At 38.4% G+C, this 20767-nt stretch overlaps 1 protein-coding gene across 1 annotated transcript; it reads left to right on the top strand.

Annotated features, from left to right (window-relative positions):
• Nucleotides 1-212: 212 nt before the first annotated feature.
• Nucleotides 213-19561, top strand: AMACR (alpha-methylacyl-CoA racemase). Its single transcript, XM_027745648.2, has 5 exons — nucleotides 213-589; nucleotides 3228-3371; nucleotides 5646-5806; nucleotides 10852-11038; nucleotides 18766-19561. The coding sequence occupies exons 1-5, from the start codon at nucleotides 310-312 to the stop codon at nucleotides 19173-19175; spliced, it is 1182 nt and encodes a 393-aa protein (XP_027601449.1). The 5' UTR covers nucleotides 213-309; the 3' UTR covers nucleotides 19176-19561.
• The last annotated feature ends 1206 nt before the right edge of the window (nucleotides 19562-20767 follow it).

The raw sequence follows: 20767 nt of genomic DNA, 5'->3' as shown, positions 1-20767 counted from the left end.
AAACCTGGGGCCAAGCCAGTAAGAAAACCTGGTCTGTCGGTGTGAGTATAGCGGGTGTAGCTGCGAAGGAGCCCCCGTCCGAGCTCAGTTGGTGCGGGCGTGACTCTCAGAGTGACCCCTGGATGGTCAGACAGGGAAGCTTCTTTAAGAGTTCAGCAGGAGAACGCCCACTCCTCCTCACTACGAGCCGGTGCGGAGCTAACGAGGCGTGACACGGGCTCGGGATAAAAAACAGCGGCGGGCACCGCGAGCAGGATCCCGCCTCAGCCCCGTGCCCGCGCCAGGCCGGGCGGGGCGGCCCCGGGATCGATGTGTCGGCGCTCGCAGGCGGCGGCGGCCATGGCGCTCAGCGGGGTGCGGGTGCTGGAGCTCGCCGGGCTGGCCCCGGCGCCGCTCTGCGGGATGATCCTCGCCGACTTCGGGGCGCGGGTGGTGCGGGTCGACCGCCCGTCCCTCTCCCCCGTGGCCTCCGACGTGCAGGGCCGCGGCAAGCTCTCCCTGGCGCTCGACCTGAAGCGGCCGCAGGGAGCCGCGGCCCTGAGGCGGCTGTGCCGCGGGGCGGACGTGCTCATCGAGCCCTTCCGCCACGGTGAGGGCCGGGGGGAGCCTGAGGGAGGCCGTGTGGGGGCAGCGGGAGGTCGGGGCTGCGGGGCCACGGTGCTCCCGCCGGCCAGCCTGTGAGCTCTGGAATGCTGAGCGGGAAGAGGGAGGGCAACGGAGTTTGGGGTTTATTTGCTGTGACTGGGCGGCGAGTGCTCTGTGTGCGCTCTGTGCAGTGCAGCATCGCTGTGACAGCGCAGGGAAGGAGCGCTCAGCCAGGGCCGTGCCCCCCGGCCGGGCCTCTGGACAAGCAGAAGGATTTCAGAGACCAGGGCTCACTCCTGGTTTTGGGCTCTGAACGAGCAGGAGAATGTCCCAGCCAAGGGGTCACACCTGGCCTGCTGATACCGTCCAGCACACATTTGTAAGGTTGCCCAGTGGGTCAGAGGTCTCGGAGCTTACAGTTCCTCTGAAGATCTGACATTATGCATTTATACAGTTATGCATTTATAAAGCATGTATTCCAGGGAGATGAGTATAAGAACAAGTGTTAAGTATTCAATAGAGTAGTGTGATTCCCTTATAAAAGGTAACTCTGATTTAGGATCAAAACCAGGTTATGAACTACAAGTCTTCAAAAGTCATCATATGTGATTTCAGGAAGTTGCTTTTCACAAACTCATCAATTCCTGCCAGTCTTAAGTCCAGTTTTTGAAAACCTTCCTTTTTTTGTATTATTTTACATTTTTAACATTAGGTTAAATAGAAAACAAAATTCTTCAAATATTCAAATATGGAATTATTCAATTTTTGAAAATCGTCTTTTTAAAAGATTTTTTGGTTCATCTTTTAATTACATATTTACATATGCATATTTACTGATTTACTGTATTTAGGGGCACTTAATATCTGCTTGTCAATAGCAAAGTTTACACTGTTTTAAGATCCTGAGTTTCAGATATTGACTTTTCAGATCTAAAATGTTCATAAGCCATACTTGATGGTTGTTTCTGTATCCCCACTGTTCCTTGAGGATGCTGTTCTGTTATGAAGCAGTATCATCGGAGTCAGGTAGGACAGGGCTCTGTGCACACAGATCTAATTGAAGATGTCTCTGCTCCTTGCAGTGGGATTGGACTAGGTGACCTTTACAGGTTCCTTCCAACCCAGACTATTCTGTGATTCTATGATGATGCTTCGGTGAGGAGCTGAAATGTTTTAGGGTTTCTACAGCCAGTTTAGAAATATAAGGCTATATCAGTTAAACATCACACATCACAGACAGATGCACAGATCATATGTCACAAGTAATTCTTTTCATTTTGAAAACAGGGTTTTATAATTTTTATGTTTCTTACCTTAAAAGTTTTTGGTTTATTCCCTCCCCAGAAGCTGTGCAGACAAAATGAAGACATTAAATTCCATTTTTTCTTTGTAGCTAGCCTGTTTTCTAGCAGATTTTTTTTTTCTTATGAAATTTTGTTTTCCTTGGTTTTATAGGCACTTGCTTTTCTTTTTAAGCTGAAAGTGCAGGCAATTCTGTAACTAGATACTAGGTTTTATGGGCCTGTAAGTGAACTAGGCAAATCTGTGACCTGTTGTGAAGCTGGTGTGAGAGAGTGAGAAGGTGAGGGCCCAAGTGACAGGAGAGCTTTGTAAAAGGCATATGTACTGTCGACCTTATAACAATGACTTTGTGACATCAGATGGGTTTCCCAAGGCACAGTTCTCACTTGTGCCTTGGGAAATCATGCACTTTACCAAATTTCACGGCTTTCTCCTTCTCATGAATCACCTGCCACTGCCCAGTAATTAATGCAATGGAAATGGATCTTAACAAGGTTGAAGGTGTAGTAACATTATGGATTAGTCTGTGAAACAAGCTGGAGTAATATTCTAGGGTGGAACAGGCATTGAAATTACATTACCCTTTCCCTTCCAAAATGTGTCTCTCTGCAGTGCCAGTATTGATCATGTCATAGTCTGACCAAGCTGCATTGAGACAGTAAGACAGTATAATTTACTTGCAACTCAAATTTGCTTCTTTTAAAATCACTTAGAACTGCAATATCAAATTATCAAATTTTTAACCCTGATTTCTGTATACCCATGATGACCAAACTTACATTGCAGTGATTTCTAAAAGCTCCTTACTCTCTTTATTTAGTTTTGTGTGGTTGTTGCAGATCCTTTGTGAAATAGTGACATGGTCCATTCATATCAGCGAGTTAAAAGGTACAGGAACACATGGGGCACTGAGAAACTAAAACGGTGAGGAAAATGTATTGCAGTGAGATGTGGAAGAAATTTCAAGTAGTTTTAATGTGGAAAATATAAGAATTTGCCTTTCCTGTTTTTTTTCTTGTTTTGCAAGCCTTTTTAGCTTTTTTGCTCATCCAGCAGTACAGGAAACTGTCTGTCATTCCTTTGGAGAAGTAAAACAGGGAAAAAAGCTGAAAAAAAGAGAAAGAACCCTAAAACTTGATTTCCACTTGGTTTGTGTTAAAAATTTATTCAGTAAGTAATTTATAATGTTCACATTGTAATATGGATACTGAAGTAGAACGTATTTCTTTACAAAGTACAGTTGAGTTCTGTTGTTGTATAATCTGACTTTGAACCATGTATATTTTAAGTATTGTTATAAGTAAATGTGAATTAGAATCCCTTGGTTATGTCTTTTTAAGGTGTCATGGAAAAACTTGGACTTGGTCCAGAGGTCCTTCTGCAGGAGAATCCCAGCCTCATCTATGCTAGACTTACTGGATTTGGCCAGACAGGAAAATATGCCAAGTCTGCAGGTCATGACATCAATTATTTGGCTTTATCAGGTAGGCTGTAAAATTTCTGTTAAATTAAGAGGTTTTTTCCCCCTTAAATCAAAACTCAGGAATCTGTTGAAAGCAGATAGCTATTAGGCTGGATCAGCACATCGTCTCAGGCTGTACATTATTTTTCTTTTTTGTGCTATTGTATCAGAATAAACTTTTTCTCTTTGAAAGGAGGACAGAAGTTTTTCTTAGGGCCTCTCTCCTAGAAAATCTGTGTGCTTATAATCCTGAAAGACCTGCGGATTATTTTGCAGGCTTGTGAGCTTTTTTTGAGCAAAGGGAAACTAGGCAGCCTAAGACAACTGGTTCTTGTGCTTTTCTGCTTGTAGATGTGTCTCCGCAGACACCAACTGAAACACAGTAGGCTTAAAATAAAGTGGCAGTGCTATGTTTCATTAAGGGGTTGTACACATTGTGCTGTTTTTAAGTGTCATGATGCTAAAAGTATGCAGTAGCAAACAGTAACAAAATTACCCACCTCTGATGATGGCAATCCATGCATGGCCCTACCTCCTGCTCTTCACACTGCTTCTGTCTCTACTGCTTCTCCAAGCCTGTGAGGGAGGAGAGAAAGTGGCCCAAAACTTCTTGGATTTCCACTGGACAGAGCATTTCTTTTAGAGTCAGCAAAGGGCCGGAGCAGAGGTGCTGCAAATGTAGTGATCTGCTGTCACCTACCATAAGGAGTAACTGTTTGGTGGAATTAAGTTTCTTTAGGAGTGGGTTCAGTCTTTTCTCGTTATGTAAAATTGTCAGAGAATAAAAAAGATGTAAGAAAGGATGCCTCATTTGAAACACTTTTGACTTCATGTCAAGATGATTTCAAAGTATTAGGGTATTTTTATTTGTTATTAGTGTAGGGAAGGAGTCAGTACAGAAACACTGTAGTCCATCTCTTCCCATAGAATGTAGTACTTTCTGTTTTACAAATAGAGGGATTTTTTCCTCTGGAGATGATTGTATCTGTAGTATTTTAGTTAGTTTTATCTTCCTAAAATCACTTTGCTTGAGATTTCACAGATCGAGTTTTTCTGCCTATTTAAAGGAAATAAAACAAGGTGTTTGAGAGGCGTCATTGTTCAAAAATGAGATCTCATATTCTCAGTATTTTCCTGATGAGCTTTGGCTTTCCCTAACTAAAAAATGGCTTGTGTTAGGAACTCGAGAGAGAAGTTAGCATGTTAATCTGCTGGTGCCTGTGACAACCTTTAGACTATTAAAGGAAGGTTTTAGTGAGTGACAGGGCTTTACACTTGCACTACAGGATTTGGAAACTTTTTTATACTGTGCACTCAAGTTGCTTGCACTTAGGAAATGCATTAGACCATTAACTAACTAAAGAGTGCATTAGAACCGTGCAGTTCTCAGGCATTTTTGACCAGGTGTTCTGCAAGTCTCAGACTTTAAGCTACAGACAGAGGAGAGAGGTGATCACACTGGAGTTTCTTGCTTGCCCGAAGGGAATCACTGTGAGGAAACTAGAAAGAATAAGGTCACAGTAAAGAGGATCAGGATGGCAGAGAAGTGTTAAAACATTCAAAGCTCTGTCTGAAGTAAACTGGCTTAGCCTTTGCTCTAATTCCTTTAATTTCTGCATAATTGCTGGCATAAGCATAAGTTCCCTGTGTTTACATTGCATGCAATCGGAGATAATCTTCCTGTTCTATTCACTGGTTCCTCTTATACGCAACCTTTTTTCTTTTTTATCCAAAGGTAGTTGAAGAGGGAGGATAGGACTGAAGCACAGTTGTCACTGTGAGATCCTTTGTTATGATTATTAATTCATTGATTATGTGCACATAAGACTGTACACCTGCATTTTTACTTTAAAAGATTCAAAGAAGAACAGTTTACCAAAGTTGCTTTGAAACATGTTCATAATGCCTGTTATGGGGGAGGTTCTATGCATGTATGAAGTACTAATATAGTACTAATAGTACCATAGTGCTAACAATTATTGCATACAAGAGTTTTTTTAATGTCCCTATAGACAAAATATCAGTGGTTTATCTGTGAGACTTTTATTAGTATCTTTAATTAAATGCATCTTCACTAATCAATTTCATGTATTTTATTTTATTCTTTTGTGAATTGAAGAGTAACTATTTGCTAAGACACAGACAAGTAAAGACAGAAAACTGTTGGTAGAAGATTGCTTTATCACTTGTTTATTTGCATAGATTGAAAAGAATGAAACTTCAATTGTAGAAATGTAGGAATGAGTGTTTATAATTAATTTTATGATTATGCTTCCTTTGTTTGCCCTCCTGTCAGGTGTGCTGTCAAAGCTCGGTAGAAAAGATGAAAACCCTTACGCACCCGTAAATCTTCTGGCAGATTTTGCTGGTGGAGGTGTCATGTGTGCGTTGGGCATTGTTATAGCCCTTTATGAACGTGCCACATCTGGCAGAGGGCAGATCATTGATGCAAGTATGGTAAGTAAGATCTCGAGGAAGGTGGGGTTTCGTATGTTTGCTTTTTCCTACTCTAAATCTGTAAAAGGGAGGAAACTGGATAAATGTAAGGTTTAAAACTGAGAACTTGAGAATGGGAAAGCAACCTCATAGACAAGCAGTTTTCACATATTACTCACTGCTGCCGTAACATCCTTAAGACGTGGAACACACTGTGCGACTTTCCCCCCTCTCTCTCTTTTTTACCTGCCTGCCTTCTTCACGAAATATTAGCTGTATATATTTGATGAGTAAGTTTGGTGTATGTAGATAGGGTGTGTAATAAAGAATTAACATAATGCATAACAGAAAAAAGGTTAATACTAATGAAATAGAGACTTGCATTAGCTTTGTTCAAGATACATCTTCTTTCGAATTGGTGACACGTCATATCTTATTAGAGACACTGTTCCCTCAGATAGTTACACTGCCATGGGTCGTTGCCAAGAAGTCTATTTCAAACACTTTGTGAATGTGCTGCAAAATAAATTAAAGGCTCAATTAGCCTAATAAAGAGTACTCTGGATTTTTGCCACTGGAAGGCCACCCACTTACACAGAGGAAAAATACTTATTTCTGTTTATCCTTGAAATCCATGTTATCTGCAAGTGTTTTTTCTCTCTTGGTCTCTCTTTTTTTCTGTTTTTAAAGAGCTTTGCAATTAAAATTGGACCTCTCTTTGAGGTGTTGTAGTACTAAGTGAAGGCTATGGTTTAGGCTGAAATATAAATTGGAAAAAAAATTACAGTAATTGAAAAAAATGCCCTTGTTGAAGTGGTCTTGATGATGGGAGAATAGAAAGTGATGTTTGATCTCTTGAATTGAGTAAGTTTTTGACAAATTCATGCATCATTTCCAGGAGCAGGCCATGGCATTAGGTCTAGATGAAAATTCTGTGGGAACAGGGCAAGACAGGATTAATGTTTTTACTGCAATAGTAGTTATTAGTGGTTGATTGTCAAAATGAAAAGCTTATTAAGTGGAGTTCTACAGATGTTTTTTGGAGTCTTTTTCAGTATTTTCTCCAACAAACTGAATGGTGGATGAGCGACTGTGTTTAGTAAATTTAAAGATAATATGTGTATGAGGCAGACTACAAGTATGTTGGACACTTGGATTAGAATTCAGAATGACCTTTTCAAATTGGAGAAATGACCTGGAAAAAATTGGCTGCAATTCATGGATAGCACTGCTCTGCAGTCCTCTTCAGGAAGAAAGAATTAACTGCACAAATGCAGTATGAGAACAATTGGCTAAAGTACAATCCTGGGGGTTTGTACTAGTCACAAGCTGAACATGAGTCAACAATACCATCCTGTTGCAAAACACATACACACTGTATTAGGATGTATAAACAGGAAATAGAGCCAGCAAACATTCTGAAGCAATTAATCTAACCTATTCAGTGTTTATGAAGATTCAGGAAAATACTGTTTCTGATGCTGACCACCATCTTTCAAAAAAAATGTGAGAAAGCCCCAATAAGCACGACAAAAATTATGACTCTGAAAGCATGACCTACAAAATAAAATTGAAGGAGTTTGTGTTTAACAAACACAGTTTGTTTCATAGTTTTGTGAAACTGTGGAGAATTTTGACAAGCTTTCAAATGCGGAAAAAGATACTTCTTGCAGTTTGTAGTATTACCTTATTTTCCTTATCATACTTAAAAGAAGTAAAAAAAAAATTGTTAGAAGAATCAGTGTAAGTCTGCTAATGTTCTAATGAAATTTGTAGCTCATTTGGAATGGAATGTGTTGTGTGTTTTTATTGAGGGGTTTTAAGCCCCTAAAAAGTCTCTTTCAATTTTTTCTTGCCTTATTAAAATTGCAGAATTTATAGTTCTCTGTTGATGTGCCTGGTGATCCGTGAAAAGGGTGGAATAACGTTCAGTATCACCGGATGTACCTTACGTGGCATTTTGTTATTTTCCTTTTACTTGAATAGACTTTCAGTGACACGGTTGATGAAAAACATACATGCATCAGCAGCAGCAAAGGCAGTTAAATAGACTGGGTGGATGAGCCTGTTTTTACGCCTAAGATTTTTTCATGGAGGTAGATATTTTTAAAATCACAGTACCACAGAATTTCAGCTGTTATTTTGTTTTAACATTATATTTTGTTTGATAGAACCATTACTTAAGTTATTTTATAGTTTAGGGAGTCACTGACTATGTTCGTGACTCTGACACATGGTAGAATTTTCTACAGCAGAAGAGGGAAAATGAATTTCTTTTTTTTGCAGCTTTGTGTCATCAGGATTACTTTTACTAAGTTTTCATGCTACTTCATGGATATGCTGACAGGGTTTTCTCATTTTATTGCAATGTCTATTTTTCTGACGCAATCTAAAGAAATAAATTATTTCTTGTCTTTCGGGTTAGTAATTCTAGACTGAGATCAGAATTTTTGTGATGAGAAAGAAATTGTTATTTTTCTCTTGCTTCTAATTACTGTGCTGAAGGGCGAAAAGTGAATTGGGAGAGTTCTTATTATCAGTAATATAAACATGAGGAACTCCTGTAGTTAGTGAATCTAAACTGATTCAAAAAGAGGGTAAAGAGGTTCAGGCCAAGAGCTGGACTTGCATCTCCTGTTCTCAGTGTCCAGTGTTATTGCTGTGCTGTGTAAAAAGTAAACACTGTCCTGTGTTTCATCTGTCTGCCTCAGAAGAGTTAAGTGCCTGGTCTGGATTGGTTCATGTTGGTTGCTGTCTCTTCCCACTGACTCGTAGGATCATAGGTATCTTACAGTAAGCTGGAGAGTTGCCATGTGCTGAGTGAGTAGGATGTGGAGTAGGACTCTGCTGTATGGCACAGTAGGCACAATTGTGCATCTGCAGTCTTGCACCACACTGGATCAGAGGCATGTGAATCAGAGCCACACTTGAGGTTCACTCCAAATTCAGCCACAGAACCTTCTGCTGATGGTAGGCATCTGACTGAGCATGACTCACTCTTTGTGAAAGGACTGCCAGAGGAAAGGATGCTGGTAATGAGCACTTGCATAATAGTCTCATGGCAGGAGCATTTAGCTGTCCAACAGAAGACTGAGGTTCCAGGTTTTTCTCAGCCTGGAGGTATTCAAAACCAAAACTCCCACATCCTAGAGGCCTTCATCAGTCATGAGGATAAAGGTTAGGTTGGTGTGGATTAATTCGCATTTTGAACTGTTTCAGTCTACAGAAGGAACAGAAGGCTTGCGGAGCAGACAGGTCACCTAGTGAAGTGGTACCTCTGGATTCTTGTGCCTGCTTCAGATACTGCTGGTGCTTTTGTTTTAAGGACCATTAAGTGAAGCACATAGCTGTTGCTGTAATCATTCTGCAGTTAGGATAAAGTGTGGTCTGCCTATGTTGTGCTTTTCATGTTTTAAAAGATGGTGATTACATTAGCGAGCGTGTGGTGTTATTTGAGCGTGCCTTTGGAGGTCTGGTGCAGACATTAGACACTTTTTTACTTGTCTCTGAATTCCAGTGGGCCTCAGGCAGAAGTTAGCTGTCCAGTTGCCCAGCCAGGGGTATTTCCAAAGTCCCTATGCCAGCGTAAAACAGATGTGCTGTTTTATTTTAAGTGTTTTCAGGGTAAGTAGCACTGTACATAGGTATTGTACAGGTGCTGACTTTAAGAGTTTTGTCAGCACTAAAATCCAGTTGTCGAGCTGATGCTGATATTTTTGCTCTCTTTTAGTATTCTTACTTTCAGTGGGTTTTGTGTATTTTTTGTTAATATGACCAATGCAAGATCAGATCATCAGTAAAGCAAACTTTGTTTTAATATCCTTGCAATCATTTTATGAACATGTAGATGAAGGTATACAGTATTTTCTCACATGAAGGTACTTTAATTGACTTTAACGTGTGGCAAGTAGGGCAGAAGTATTCCTGTCCTTGAGGCAAATAACACACTTTAAATGAAGAAACCTTCTTGACTGCATACTTCAGAGATTTGCATGTGTTAAAGTCTTGCTTAGAAAGGTGGAAACTAGTAGATCTTTCCCCATGAAAATTTAGTAGCTTTTTATTTTGGTACAGGATCTGTGCTTTTCTCTGTAGACAATACTAGGTTAATATTACACAGTTGAAAATGCATGAATCAAAATGATACTCAGAATGATACAACTCAGGTTTTAATCTGTTCCAGTGGAGTTTTTCTGGCCATACACTGTTAACTGCTTCATCTTTGCTTACAGTTTTTCTAATGCAGTCGGGAGAAAATGGATTGTACTGGTGAGCAAAACTGTAGGATGTGATTTTGCTTGAAAGACTGGTACAAGATTGATAATTATTGAAAGGCTGAACAAACTGAGTTTTCACCTGATTGTATTCCACATAGCCAAAATTTTGAGAAGCAAGTTGAAGCAGGATTAATCTTGTTTTCTAGTGCTGTATTCATCAGACACTTGCTTATTTAGAGATTACCTTGCTATGTCTAGGTACCTACTAGTGATGAGAGTGGGAGAATAATTTTCAGCTTAGTGATAGAGATAAGCTTCCAGCTCCCATGGTATGAGAGAGCATTAACCTTTGATTTCCTTCAATTTTTCTTCTAGAAATAGCAGTCTTCTTATAATCAGTATATTTAAAAAAGGTAATGTTGAGATAAAAATCTGATACTTACAGGACTGGTACAAGCATCTTGTTTTCTAGAGGTTTTGAAGGTTTTCACAGCTGTCATACTTAAGGTTGTATATAACCAAGAAGATTGTCCTGTCACCTGAAACTACTTACATTCCCATTGTGACCTCCTAATGATTATAAACTTTCTAAACGAGGAAACTTTGTGCATTGAAAGTGTGTAATCCATCTGAGGCTGCATTATTACATTTATGCTCTTTCTTATTCTTTAATTCTAGATGCACTATAAGCAGTAGTTGAAAATTTTAAGAAATGAAATTGCTTACCAGAAGTTTCATCATTAAAAATCTTAACTAGTAGTAGCTTTTTGCTATTTTGTTCTATATAGAATTTAGGTAACATGCCAGCTAATTTACTGAAGCTGTTATTTTTTCCTGTAAATCTTCAAGGTAGAAGGAGTAGCATACCTAAGTTCTTTCCTGTGGAAATCGCAAAATGTAGGAATTTGGAGCAGACCTCGAGGTGAAAACCTGCTAGACGGTGGTGCGCCTTTTTATGAAATCTACAGGACCTCCGATGGAAAATTCATGGCTGTTGGTGCCCTTGAGCCTCAATTCTATGAGCAGTTAATAAAGGGTAAGTAGCTTGGAGCAGTTGCTTCACATCAGGAAAGCATGATTGAACGAATTCTTCAGTAATTCCATTTTGATTCATGATTCATGTGATTTCATTGTAAATGTGAAACGCTTTGTGAAGCCAGTTGGGTTGTTGTGTAGCAGTTCAATTGACTTTTTTCTTCTAGCAATTAATTTCTTTCTTTTTCATCCACTCTTCACCTTGCCCTCAGAAAATACACTTAAACTGCAGATTTTTTTCTGGAGTTACAGTAATGGAATTCTGTGATGTGACTGGAGCACTAAAAAACTATTTTTTGGAAGTTGCTTTTTTCAAATGATTGTGAATATACTTTAAAAAAATGAGACCTAATTCTTTGATATTGCAAATAAAATTTCAAGCAAACTCAGTAATTTGTGCAATTTTTTTTTTTAAATAACTATTTAAATGGTTTCAGAAAGGAATATTCATTGGAAGTAGTTCGTAGTATTTCTCAGTGGAACAAAATTTTTGTAGAAGCAAATTCTGCTTTATAAATTATTAATTTCCTCCTCACAATTTCAGAGTACTTTTAGTGTCCAGCTATGGATACAAGTTTTATATTTGACTGAAGACTCTTTAAATATGACGATAAAGTGTGATTTATCAGTTAAAGAATTTAGAATGATTTATGCAAAATAGTTGTGTGAAGTTAAAACAGTGGTTTGCAGGGGCACCAGGCGGTTGATGGTGAGCAGTTGTTTTTTCTGATCTTTCTTGTGTTTTATTTTCCTCTCTGTTACTGGTTTTCCCCCTCTTTCCTTTAATGATTTTTTTTAAATTATTGTTTCTAGTTATTAAACTTTTTATCTGGACCTGTGAGTTTCTTTCTCACTTTTACCCTTCCAATTCCCCCCCATGTTACCAGGGGGAAGGGGAGTAAGTGGCTGTGTTGTTCTTGGCTGCTGGCTGGGGTTAAACCGTGACAGCTCCTCACAAGGGCATTCACTGCCAGCTCTGCCCGAGCCAGCTACATTATGCTAACAAGAGTGTAGTCATTGCCAGGGCCTTCTCTTCCAGGGATTTTTGAAATTCAGGATTGTGGTAAGATGAAATGAAGGTATGGGATTGTAAGGTGGGGTATGCCTTTGGTGACCAGGATCCCAAAGAGAGATCTTGTTCCATACAGCCTTTGTTCTCTCGCAGCCTGTGGTGCTGCCCAAATTCTTGCGTATCTCTGGCTGTAAGTGGCTGCTTCTCTTGTAGCTTAAAAATGTCCATGCAATTGCGTGGAATATCCCAGTCAGTACATGCTGATATGTGAAATGCAAAAAAGAGGTTCCTGGAGTGACCCATGGACATATGTCCAGCATTATGTTGAACAGATCAGATGTCAAGTTTGGAAGTGCTGTGTTCTTGGCTGAAGAAAAAGGTGCTTTGTCTCTGATTGTCCTGAGAATAACTTGTGAACTCAAGCTGTAAGCAACTTGATCTTGAAAAGGAAAGTATTGCTGATTATTCCACGCTTTGCAGTTCTTTGAAATGTTTTTCTCATCCAATCCCCTGTGATTTTCTTTCTTGCAAGAAATCAGAGTTGGAGAACAAAGATAAATATGAAACTGTATCAAAGTAAGATGTAAACCCTTTTTCTGGAGGTTAGGGAATTTGGGATTCCAGTAAATATCTTCAGGGAGAATGCTTGTATTAAATACAAAGAAAACAAGAAAGAAATAAAGCTGCTTACTCAAATACCCATATGTTTGGCTTAAAGTGATCAAATACTGACTTGCAGCATTCATGGCTGCAGTATTTTATTCTTCTCTGGAGATTAAGTTGAATCACACATACTTTTAAGCTACAGAAATGAGATGAAATCTGTTCAAAAAAACTCCAAATTCTGTAGTGGCGTCTGGTTCTGTTTGTGACTCTTTTTCTCAGTGAACCTTTTCTGAAGAGTCCTACCTTCTTGTATTGATCATTGCTATAGGGCAAGACTCATGCTTTTCTCTCTCAACCGTCTTACCTAGATAGAAGCTTCTCATGGATGAATCCAGCGGCCAGATGGTACCACACGGTTATTGATTGGTCTCTGTGTCTTATTTAGATAACTCTTTACTGAGGAAAATGTTAAAATTCTGCTTTTCTTTTAGTTGTTTCTCAGAAATTTAGAGCATAAAGTTGGAGGAGCAACTGTGAATTCTTCTGCCTGTGTAGGGGCACCTGCATTGGACTACTTTATTTTCATCTTTGAAAGTATTCCTTACACTTAAAATGCAGAGAAATTGCTTGATTTTAACAGCTAAAGTTTCAAAAATACTTATTGCAGCAATAAAGAACTGGTGTATATCCATTTGTAAGTACACAACAACTGCAATCATAGTTGCCTGTGTGTCAGTCTGTTTCTGTTGTGTTTTAAAAAATCCAACATACAGACTACAGTCTGCAAGGAAATTTTCCTTTTTACCTTTATTTGTATAACAATTTTTGCTTGTCTACACTCAGTGAATTTTCTTTGTTTATTTTGTGAAAGTGCATTGTTTAAAGTATCTGACCAAACTCAGGATTTTCACACAACATTGCATTTAAAGTAACTGGTCTTTGTCATTGTATTTTAGGTGCATATCATGAATTGTTCAGACTTTCACATAGGAAATATTTATTCCTTTCAGTACTTACGGTTTCAATCTTTCTGAAGCAATAGTGTGCTAAATTAGAACAGCAGATCCCTCTTGTGGCTTAGGGATTATTTCCTTTCTGGGATATCTATTGCAGAAATTAAATTCAGAATTTAAGCCTTTTAATATTATAGGGAAGAAAAAGCTGCCTGTGAAAATTGTATTGCTCTTTCACAAACCTGAGGAGCTTTAACTTAGGCGAAGTTATCTGTTCCAGGCACTAATTCCAGCTTTGAAGTGATTTTAGAATGGTATGTTCCAGTTACAATTTCCATAATTTCATTTCATAGCTTTTCCCCATAATTCTGGTCAGTTCTGCTGGTGAACAATTTGGTGCTGTTCCAGATAAAATATATTCAGAAACCACTTGATGTCTCTCGCTCCATATTCAGAGAGGAGGGTACTTTTGCCACTCCTGTAGGATGAGAACGCAAGGATATGGGTGTTGCAGGTGTCAGTTGGAGATTTAAAGATTTCAGAATGGAGATAGGAAAATGATTTCTGAACCATTTGTCCCTGCTCACAGAATTCTGATGAGCCAAAGTGGAACTGATTTCCTTTTGGTTTTGGTTCATTTCAGTGTTTCCCTTGCAGAACTGGGAACCCAGTGCTGGACTGGAGTGCAGTTAATGACATGGCAAGGAAAGTTCTTGAGGGGTCTGCAGAGGGAAACTTAAGACAATAGATTAGTTTGAGAATATCATTGGCTTTGTAGATCGTGCTCATTGGGGAAAATTAAATTTCTGCTTACCAGAAATTTATGAATTAAAGAAAACCAGGCTGTATGAGAAACTGAATCTATATAAAATAGATATAGTAAATAATTACTGCAGTAGCTATATTGTTATCTGTACTATTCTGGGCTCACTATAGACTTTTGGCTGTTAACAAACCAGCTGTAGTCCTTTTGCAGTCCTTTTTATTACTGCAAAAGTCAGACAATAAATAGCTAAAATGCCTTAGCATTTGGCTAAAATGGCTATTGCATCTTATGAAAAATCTGATGTAAAAAACACGTACTGCTAATGTTAAGTCTTAATCTTTTGACAGAAAGAGGCAGAATGTCTTCCAGCTGACCTGTGAATTGCTTTTGCAGGTTTGTCTTGATTTTTAGCAATAGGTGCTTGATATTGCTGCAGCCAGGCTACAAGAGGCATGAAGAAACAGTAAATATTGTGTTTCAGGTGACAGTAAAGGTCTGGTTCTGCCTTATCATGTGGTGTAAAGTCGGTTCCACAAGGTGAACTTAGTATCCACTTACATTGATGTGAAAACCACTGACAGTTACTAAAATCCTGAACGTATACTCAATAGTACTCCTTTCATACTACTTTGATAGTCCTAAACTGTGTGACTTATGTTCAAAACAGAAGGAAAGCACTTGAAAAACACAGTTGACATCATTATGATGGATTTCCATGGGACTCTCCATTTTGGGATTGTGAAGTTTTGTGTACTGTATTAAAAATGTGCTGATATACTGAATTCAGTACCATGTTGTTATTAAGATGTGCAAAGGGGACAAACATTTGAGACATTTTAGACTCAGTTACACATAATGTTATGTTTTATTTGAATTTGTTTATTATTATAAGTCTTAAACATTGTACAAATACTCTAGGGCCAGGTTCTTGCTGCACCAAAACATTTGCAATTGTGAGAATTAAGCATCTCACCTCGTACTACAGCCATGGATATATTTGCAGCAATGCTCAGTAGTACTCAGGGCCTGATCAACCTTTTGCTGAGCTGTCACTTTCTAAAAAATTATTTAGTTTCAGAAACTTCGAGCAGAGAAAAAAGTTTAATGAAAATTTGCTACCGTCTTTGAATATTCTGAAGTTCAGTTCCCTCTCAGAGTGAGAATGACTTCTGTTTAGAGAGAGTGTGCAATGGCATGCACCTAATGGCTGTCATTTGGGCCAAAATTATGGATTCCCAACTAGATGGTTCCATTCAATTGTTGTGGCAAGATAATTTCAAAATTGCTATGACCATGCAATTTTGAAAAGAAAATTAGTAAGTTAAACTAAGAAAAGCCTGAACAAAGCTTTGCTTTTGTAACAGTGTGGCTGAAATACTGTAAGAAACTGTAAACCAGTGATATACTGTAAGAGTAAAGCAGCTTTGCTGATTTATCTAATGAATTTTACTGTTTCCTCTTTCTTGAAATTAGGTGCCTGATTCTACTGCAATCTGTCTCAGAAATACAGATTTCGGTTCGTTGCATCAATAATGACATGCAGATAGAGGTCAAAAACTCTATAGCATTTGAAGGAGATCTATAGCTATAGCATTATAAGTAGACAATTCTTCATTTTTCAAAAGCCATTTCAGAGCTGTTCTGGCATGAGTTAACTGGGCTTTTCTAAACAAAAAAATCCTAGATGAAAATTTGAACTAAAAAACTTGGAAGTAAGTTTTGATTGCTTTACAAGATATTCTGTGTAAAAGATACTTTTGCTTTTGATTACATTGAGTGAAATCTGTCATCCTGTGGTATCCCAGACAATTCTGTGCTGTGTAATTGTTTCCTTGTTGAGTCAGTCACTCCTGCTGTGATTCTGCTCATCTGTGCCGCAAATGGTTAGCACAAGCTGGAAAATGAGAAGCTGCAGTGCTTAAAGGCTGTCATTTGAATTTGAAGTCTTCAATGGTAAACGGAAAATGAGCATGTAATATTAAATTCCAGGTTCTGCACATTGTTCTGCTCTGCCAGAGTGTGTGTGGTTACATTCAGCCAACTTTCCATCTGCCACGGCCATTGAATATAACTCTGTAATGGGATAATGGTAGAGCTCTGTTCATGTTGGACTGGCTGCTAGGACCCAAACTATAATTAATAAGCAAATAAGTACTTATGAAAAAAGGTTTCCAGCTGACAAGATTTCATGCACTGAGACAGAATCTCAGGCAGTGTGTTGTTACTTAGCTGTACATATTGTGGAAGGTAAATTTGTCTCACCTCATAGTTTGTAAGTAAATTGTATCGCAACTGTTCATCTTTAGTAGTATACTTTGGAAATTAATAATGCAATTAATTTTTTAAGTATTGCTAACTTTTATTTATTTATGGATGTTCAACCACTGTGAGTAATCTTCAGCTGATCTCTTTTTAGGATGGCATGAATTGTTATGAGCACTAGATTGTAGGTTTAGTAATTTAAGGTACCCATAACTTGGTAACACCGTAAGGACTGATATTTACTTTGTAGTAACATTCATCTTGATATCTGTAGGCATCTCTGATAAGATCTGAAAATGCTTATTTTGTCTTTGTGACAAATTTCTTCTAAAAGTGAATAACTGCAAGGCTGTATTTCTGGGTCTGGAGACTGGCAATTTCTGTGTGTTTTTCTTTGAAATACCAAAGTATAATTTCAAAGCATGTATTAATTTTTAAAGCTATTAAGAATCCTGTGCTCAACAGTGACATTCTCAAATATTATGTTAAGCTGGGGGGACCTCCAGGCCCCAGGAAGTGCATCTTGTAGAAATTATGAGTGGAGAGAAAGAACATAAAGAGCAGAAGAATAGACATTGTCTTTCTTTCTTCTCCCCTTTATGTTTCAATAGCTATATGTCTACCTCTCTCAGTGATAAGGAATCTGTAGAAATAGAAGACATCATAAGTTTTTTTCTGCCTATCAACAGCTAAAGATTAGAGGAGTTTCATGTAAATTCTGCCTGCAAACAGCTGTCTAGTACCCAAGCCTGTTAACACTTGTTGATCAACAGATATCCAAAGATACTAGAAAGAATGTTCAAAATTAAATGTTTGCAGAGCTCTGTATTTTCAATGCCTTTGACACAGAACTGTTGTTTCGTAAGCGGCTCCCTTTTTTTGTTACTTTTGAAGCATTGTGATGAGAGTTGTTCTCTAGTCTTTCTTATTTCTCAAATGAACTTCTTTCTTATCCCTGCTTTTTCTGAATTTTTCCTGCTGTGTTCATGCTCCTTAATTTCAAGATGGAACTATTTGGACAGCCTTCAATATACCACTTCTGATTTCTATTTGGTATCATAAGGTCTGCTTATGTTACCTCCGTATTATCTCCGTTTTTGAAGTGTAGTTTACTTACCTTTTCTCTTGGTTTTTACCTCCTTTTTGAGATAAACCCTACAAGAAGTGATAAAAATTCTTACATCTTCTTGAATAGCAGAATGGAAGAGTAGGGAGCGCCGAGAGCAGAATCCATGAGAACAGAAACAGAGATTGAAAACTGGCAGTACAGAAAAGCTGTAAGCTCCTGCATGGGAGGGAATGTGGTGCTAATTTAGGGAAGGACCTGGTACTTCCTAGTTCAGGAAGTTTTCAGTACAAAACCTGTGTGTCCATGCTTTGCTCTTGTGTCTCAGAAGGAATGTGCATATTGCATACCTGGGTGGTCCTTGTGACTGACATGGAAGGCAAAGTTCTTAGGCAGTTAGTGAGTGAAAGGACTATGGGTTTCACTTTTCCCAGAGAGTGGCAGTGGAGAATTGGAACCTGGGAGGTGTGCTGAAGAAGAGAGAGCGGGAGACGCTGCTGGAGACTGGACTGAGGGAGTGAAGAAGCAGGTCAGGCTGCAGGTGCTGAGCCTGGGAACATCCATCCACACCATCTCCACATCTGGGGCACAGAAATAACCCGATGGTGTTGAACTTCAAACACTGCAGCCTTGCTGAGTGTCTAGCTCTGGCAGATGTGCTGGCTTCTGTGAGATAAGTGTGTTGCTATAGTCAAGGACTTATTCAGCAGACTTCTGTGTTGCTACTGCCAGGTAGAGAATACAGTACCTATTATAGAAGCTGTTCTCAGGACATTATTATCTCTAGACAGCTGCTGCTTTTGTGAAGTGTTTATACAGATTAGTGTTTATTATATATACTTCGTTAAAAGGCTGTAGCTGATGCAGTTTAGTCTAATTGCAAGCATCATAGAACATTTTATTCCTCTGCTCCCTGCCCTGCACAGATGCCTGAATAAAGTTTAAAGTGACTTTCAGTACTGCCTGAAAAATACTACCTTCTTGAGAAACATACTAGTTGTAGGGAGCACTTAGTAATTAATCTAAGGCATACTATAGTTAACCTCTGCTTTTCTCCTTTCAGGTCTTGGGTTAGATTCAAATGAACTTCCCATTCAGTCTAGTTTCTCCGACTGGCCCGAAATGAAGAAAAAATTTGCATCTATATTTGCACAGAAGACACAGGCTGAGTGGTGCAGCATATTTGATGGTACTGATGCCTGTGTGACCCCTGTTTTATCCTTCGATGATGTTGCCTCACATCAGCATAACAAACAAAGAAGGTCTTTTATCAAAAATGATCAGGGAGAGATAAGTCCTAGACCTGCTCCTCTTTTATCAAGGACTCCTGCTGTTCCATCGTGTAAAAGAGATCCTTTTATAGGAGAACACACGGAAGAGATACTTCTAGAAAATGGGTTTACTAAGCAAGAGATTGCTAAACTTCATTCTGATAAAATAATAGGATTTGGTAAACCCAAAGCTAATTTATAATCTCTGACTGTGCATATCATACAAATTTAAGACTGATAGAGTAATTTTTTATGCATTAAAATTGAATTATATGACAAATAAATGTTTGCATGATATTGCTTTTAAATAATATATATCTTTTTAAATTATTTAAATTTTAAATATAATTGAAAACAGTGAGAGTTATGTACATGGATCATCTGCTCTCCAGAATGATACCATAATTGTGTTCTGAAGATCTACACAGGCTGTTTAGTAAGCACCTGTACATTCTCAGAATTTTTGTTTAAATATTGAATCCTGTGGCTTGTTTCTTTTAATTCTTAGTTACACCATTGCTTTGTAATATATGTTGCAATTACATGAAGGCAATACTTTTAATAAAATTTAATTATATTCTTTGTAAATGAGTTTGTTGTTTACTCATAGATTAGAAGGGATTTTTTCCTATATTTTATCATATTAATTAATTTGCTTTATCATGCCAAAACTATGGTCAAATTAATGCTGTTTGCTTATGTGCTGCTGCAGAGCTATTACCATAAAGTTAATCTGTTTAATAGCCTGGCTACATTTTCTCAGTGGAATCTCCTGATTATATTACATTTGGAATTTCAATTTGGCTAGAAACTCACTTCAGAATGAATTTTTTTTTATTTTTAAAATACCTGCCAATTATTATTCCTTTCCTTTCTTTAAGGAAAAGTGCCTGGTGACTTAGCTGCACAGGTTTTAAACAATGGTTATTCTGTATTGGTTTTAATTTCCTTCAAAATTAAACCGTCATTTGAAACCATCTTTTTCCAGGCAAAGGAAAATATACTTTTAAGAAGAATTAGTTATATGGCCTTAATACAGTATTCTCTACTCCGGTGTGTGAGAAATTATGACGTGAAGGGTTGGGGCTTTTTCATAATTTCATCTGCGTTTTGCTGAAGATTAGTTTGTTGCTTACAAAGGCTTCCAAAACTGAGATATACTTCAGCTCATTTTGTATCTGTCATGGCGAAAATGTCAGCATTATTACCATAAAAAACCCCTTTACATCCTATTACATGAACACTTTCCTGAAAGCAAGAATTGTCTAGTAGGTTCCGACAAATTTTCTGAATAACGAGCAAAACCAACTTATGTTTCCAGCTGATAATCACTCTAATGTGAATTACTGAATATTATACACCTTTGTGGTAGGATTCAACAGTTTTCTTAGTCCCAGGTGCATCTGATCATGTTGGAGAAAAGTCAAGGTTGTCAAATGTAATCTCCGTTGCACGTAAGTTTTGACCCCAAAATTGCTGACGTCAATTTGAAAATTCATGTTACTTCAGCACAGGTTGGATCAGTTGCCTCTCTTGGGTGGCTAATCTGAAAGTTTGGTGTGTCACTACAGATTTCTTGTGGGGCCTTCTATTGGCATGTGAGGGAACTCAACTAAGTGATCCTGATATCCCAGCCAAAACCAGCACACCTTTGTTTTCAGAGACCGAGAAAATAATCAGTTCTTCTCAGGGTGGTAGACAGCAGATGCAAAAATATACTTACCAGTTGCTGTTTGATGGACTTCTGTCAAGCTTTTTATCTGCCATTAGCACTCGAGGGCAATGGGAAGGTTC

This window comes from Pipra filicauda, unplaced genomic scaffold (genome assembly GCF_003945595.2).
Source record: "Pipra filicauda isolate LSUMZ 115617 unplaced genomic scaffold, ASM394559v2 scaffold86_size2582843_pilon, whole genome shotgun sequence".
Lineage (NCBI taxonomy): Eukaryota > Metazoa > Chordata > Aves > Passeriformes > Pipridae > Pipra > Pipra filicauda.
Note: the sequence above shows the minus strand (reverse complement) of the source record. Positions and strands in the feature narration are given on the sequence as shown.

Bases quoted from the DNA above. Each gene is read 5' to 3' on its own strand.
- AMACR (XM_027745648.2), top strand. From the start codon at position 310: ATGTGTCGGCGCTCGCAGGCGGCGGCGGCCATGGCGCTCAGCGGGGTG. The intron at 5,807-10,851 runs GTAAGTAAGATC...TAAATCTTCAAG, and splicing joins AGATCATTGATGCAAGTATG to GTAGAAGGAGTAGCATACCT. The intron at 11,039-18,765 runs GTAAGTAGCTTG...TTCTCCTTTCAG, and splicing joins CTATGAGCAGTTAATAAAGG to GTCTTGGGTTAGATTCAAAT.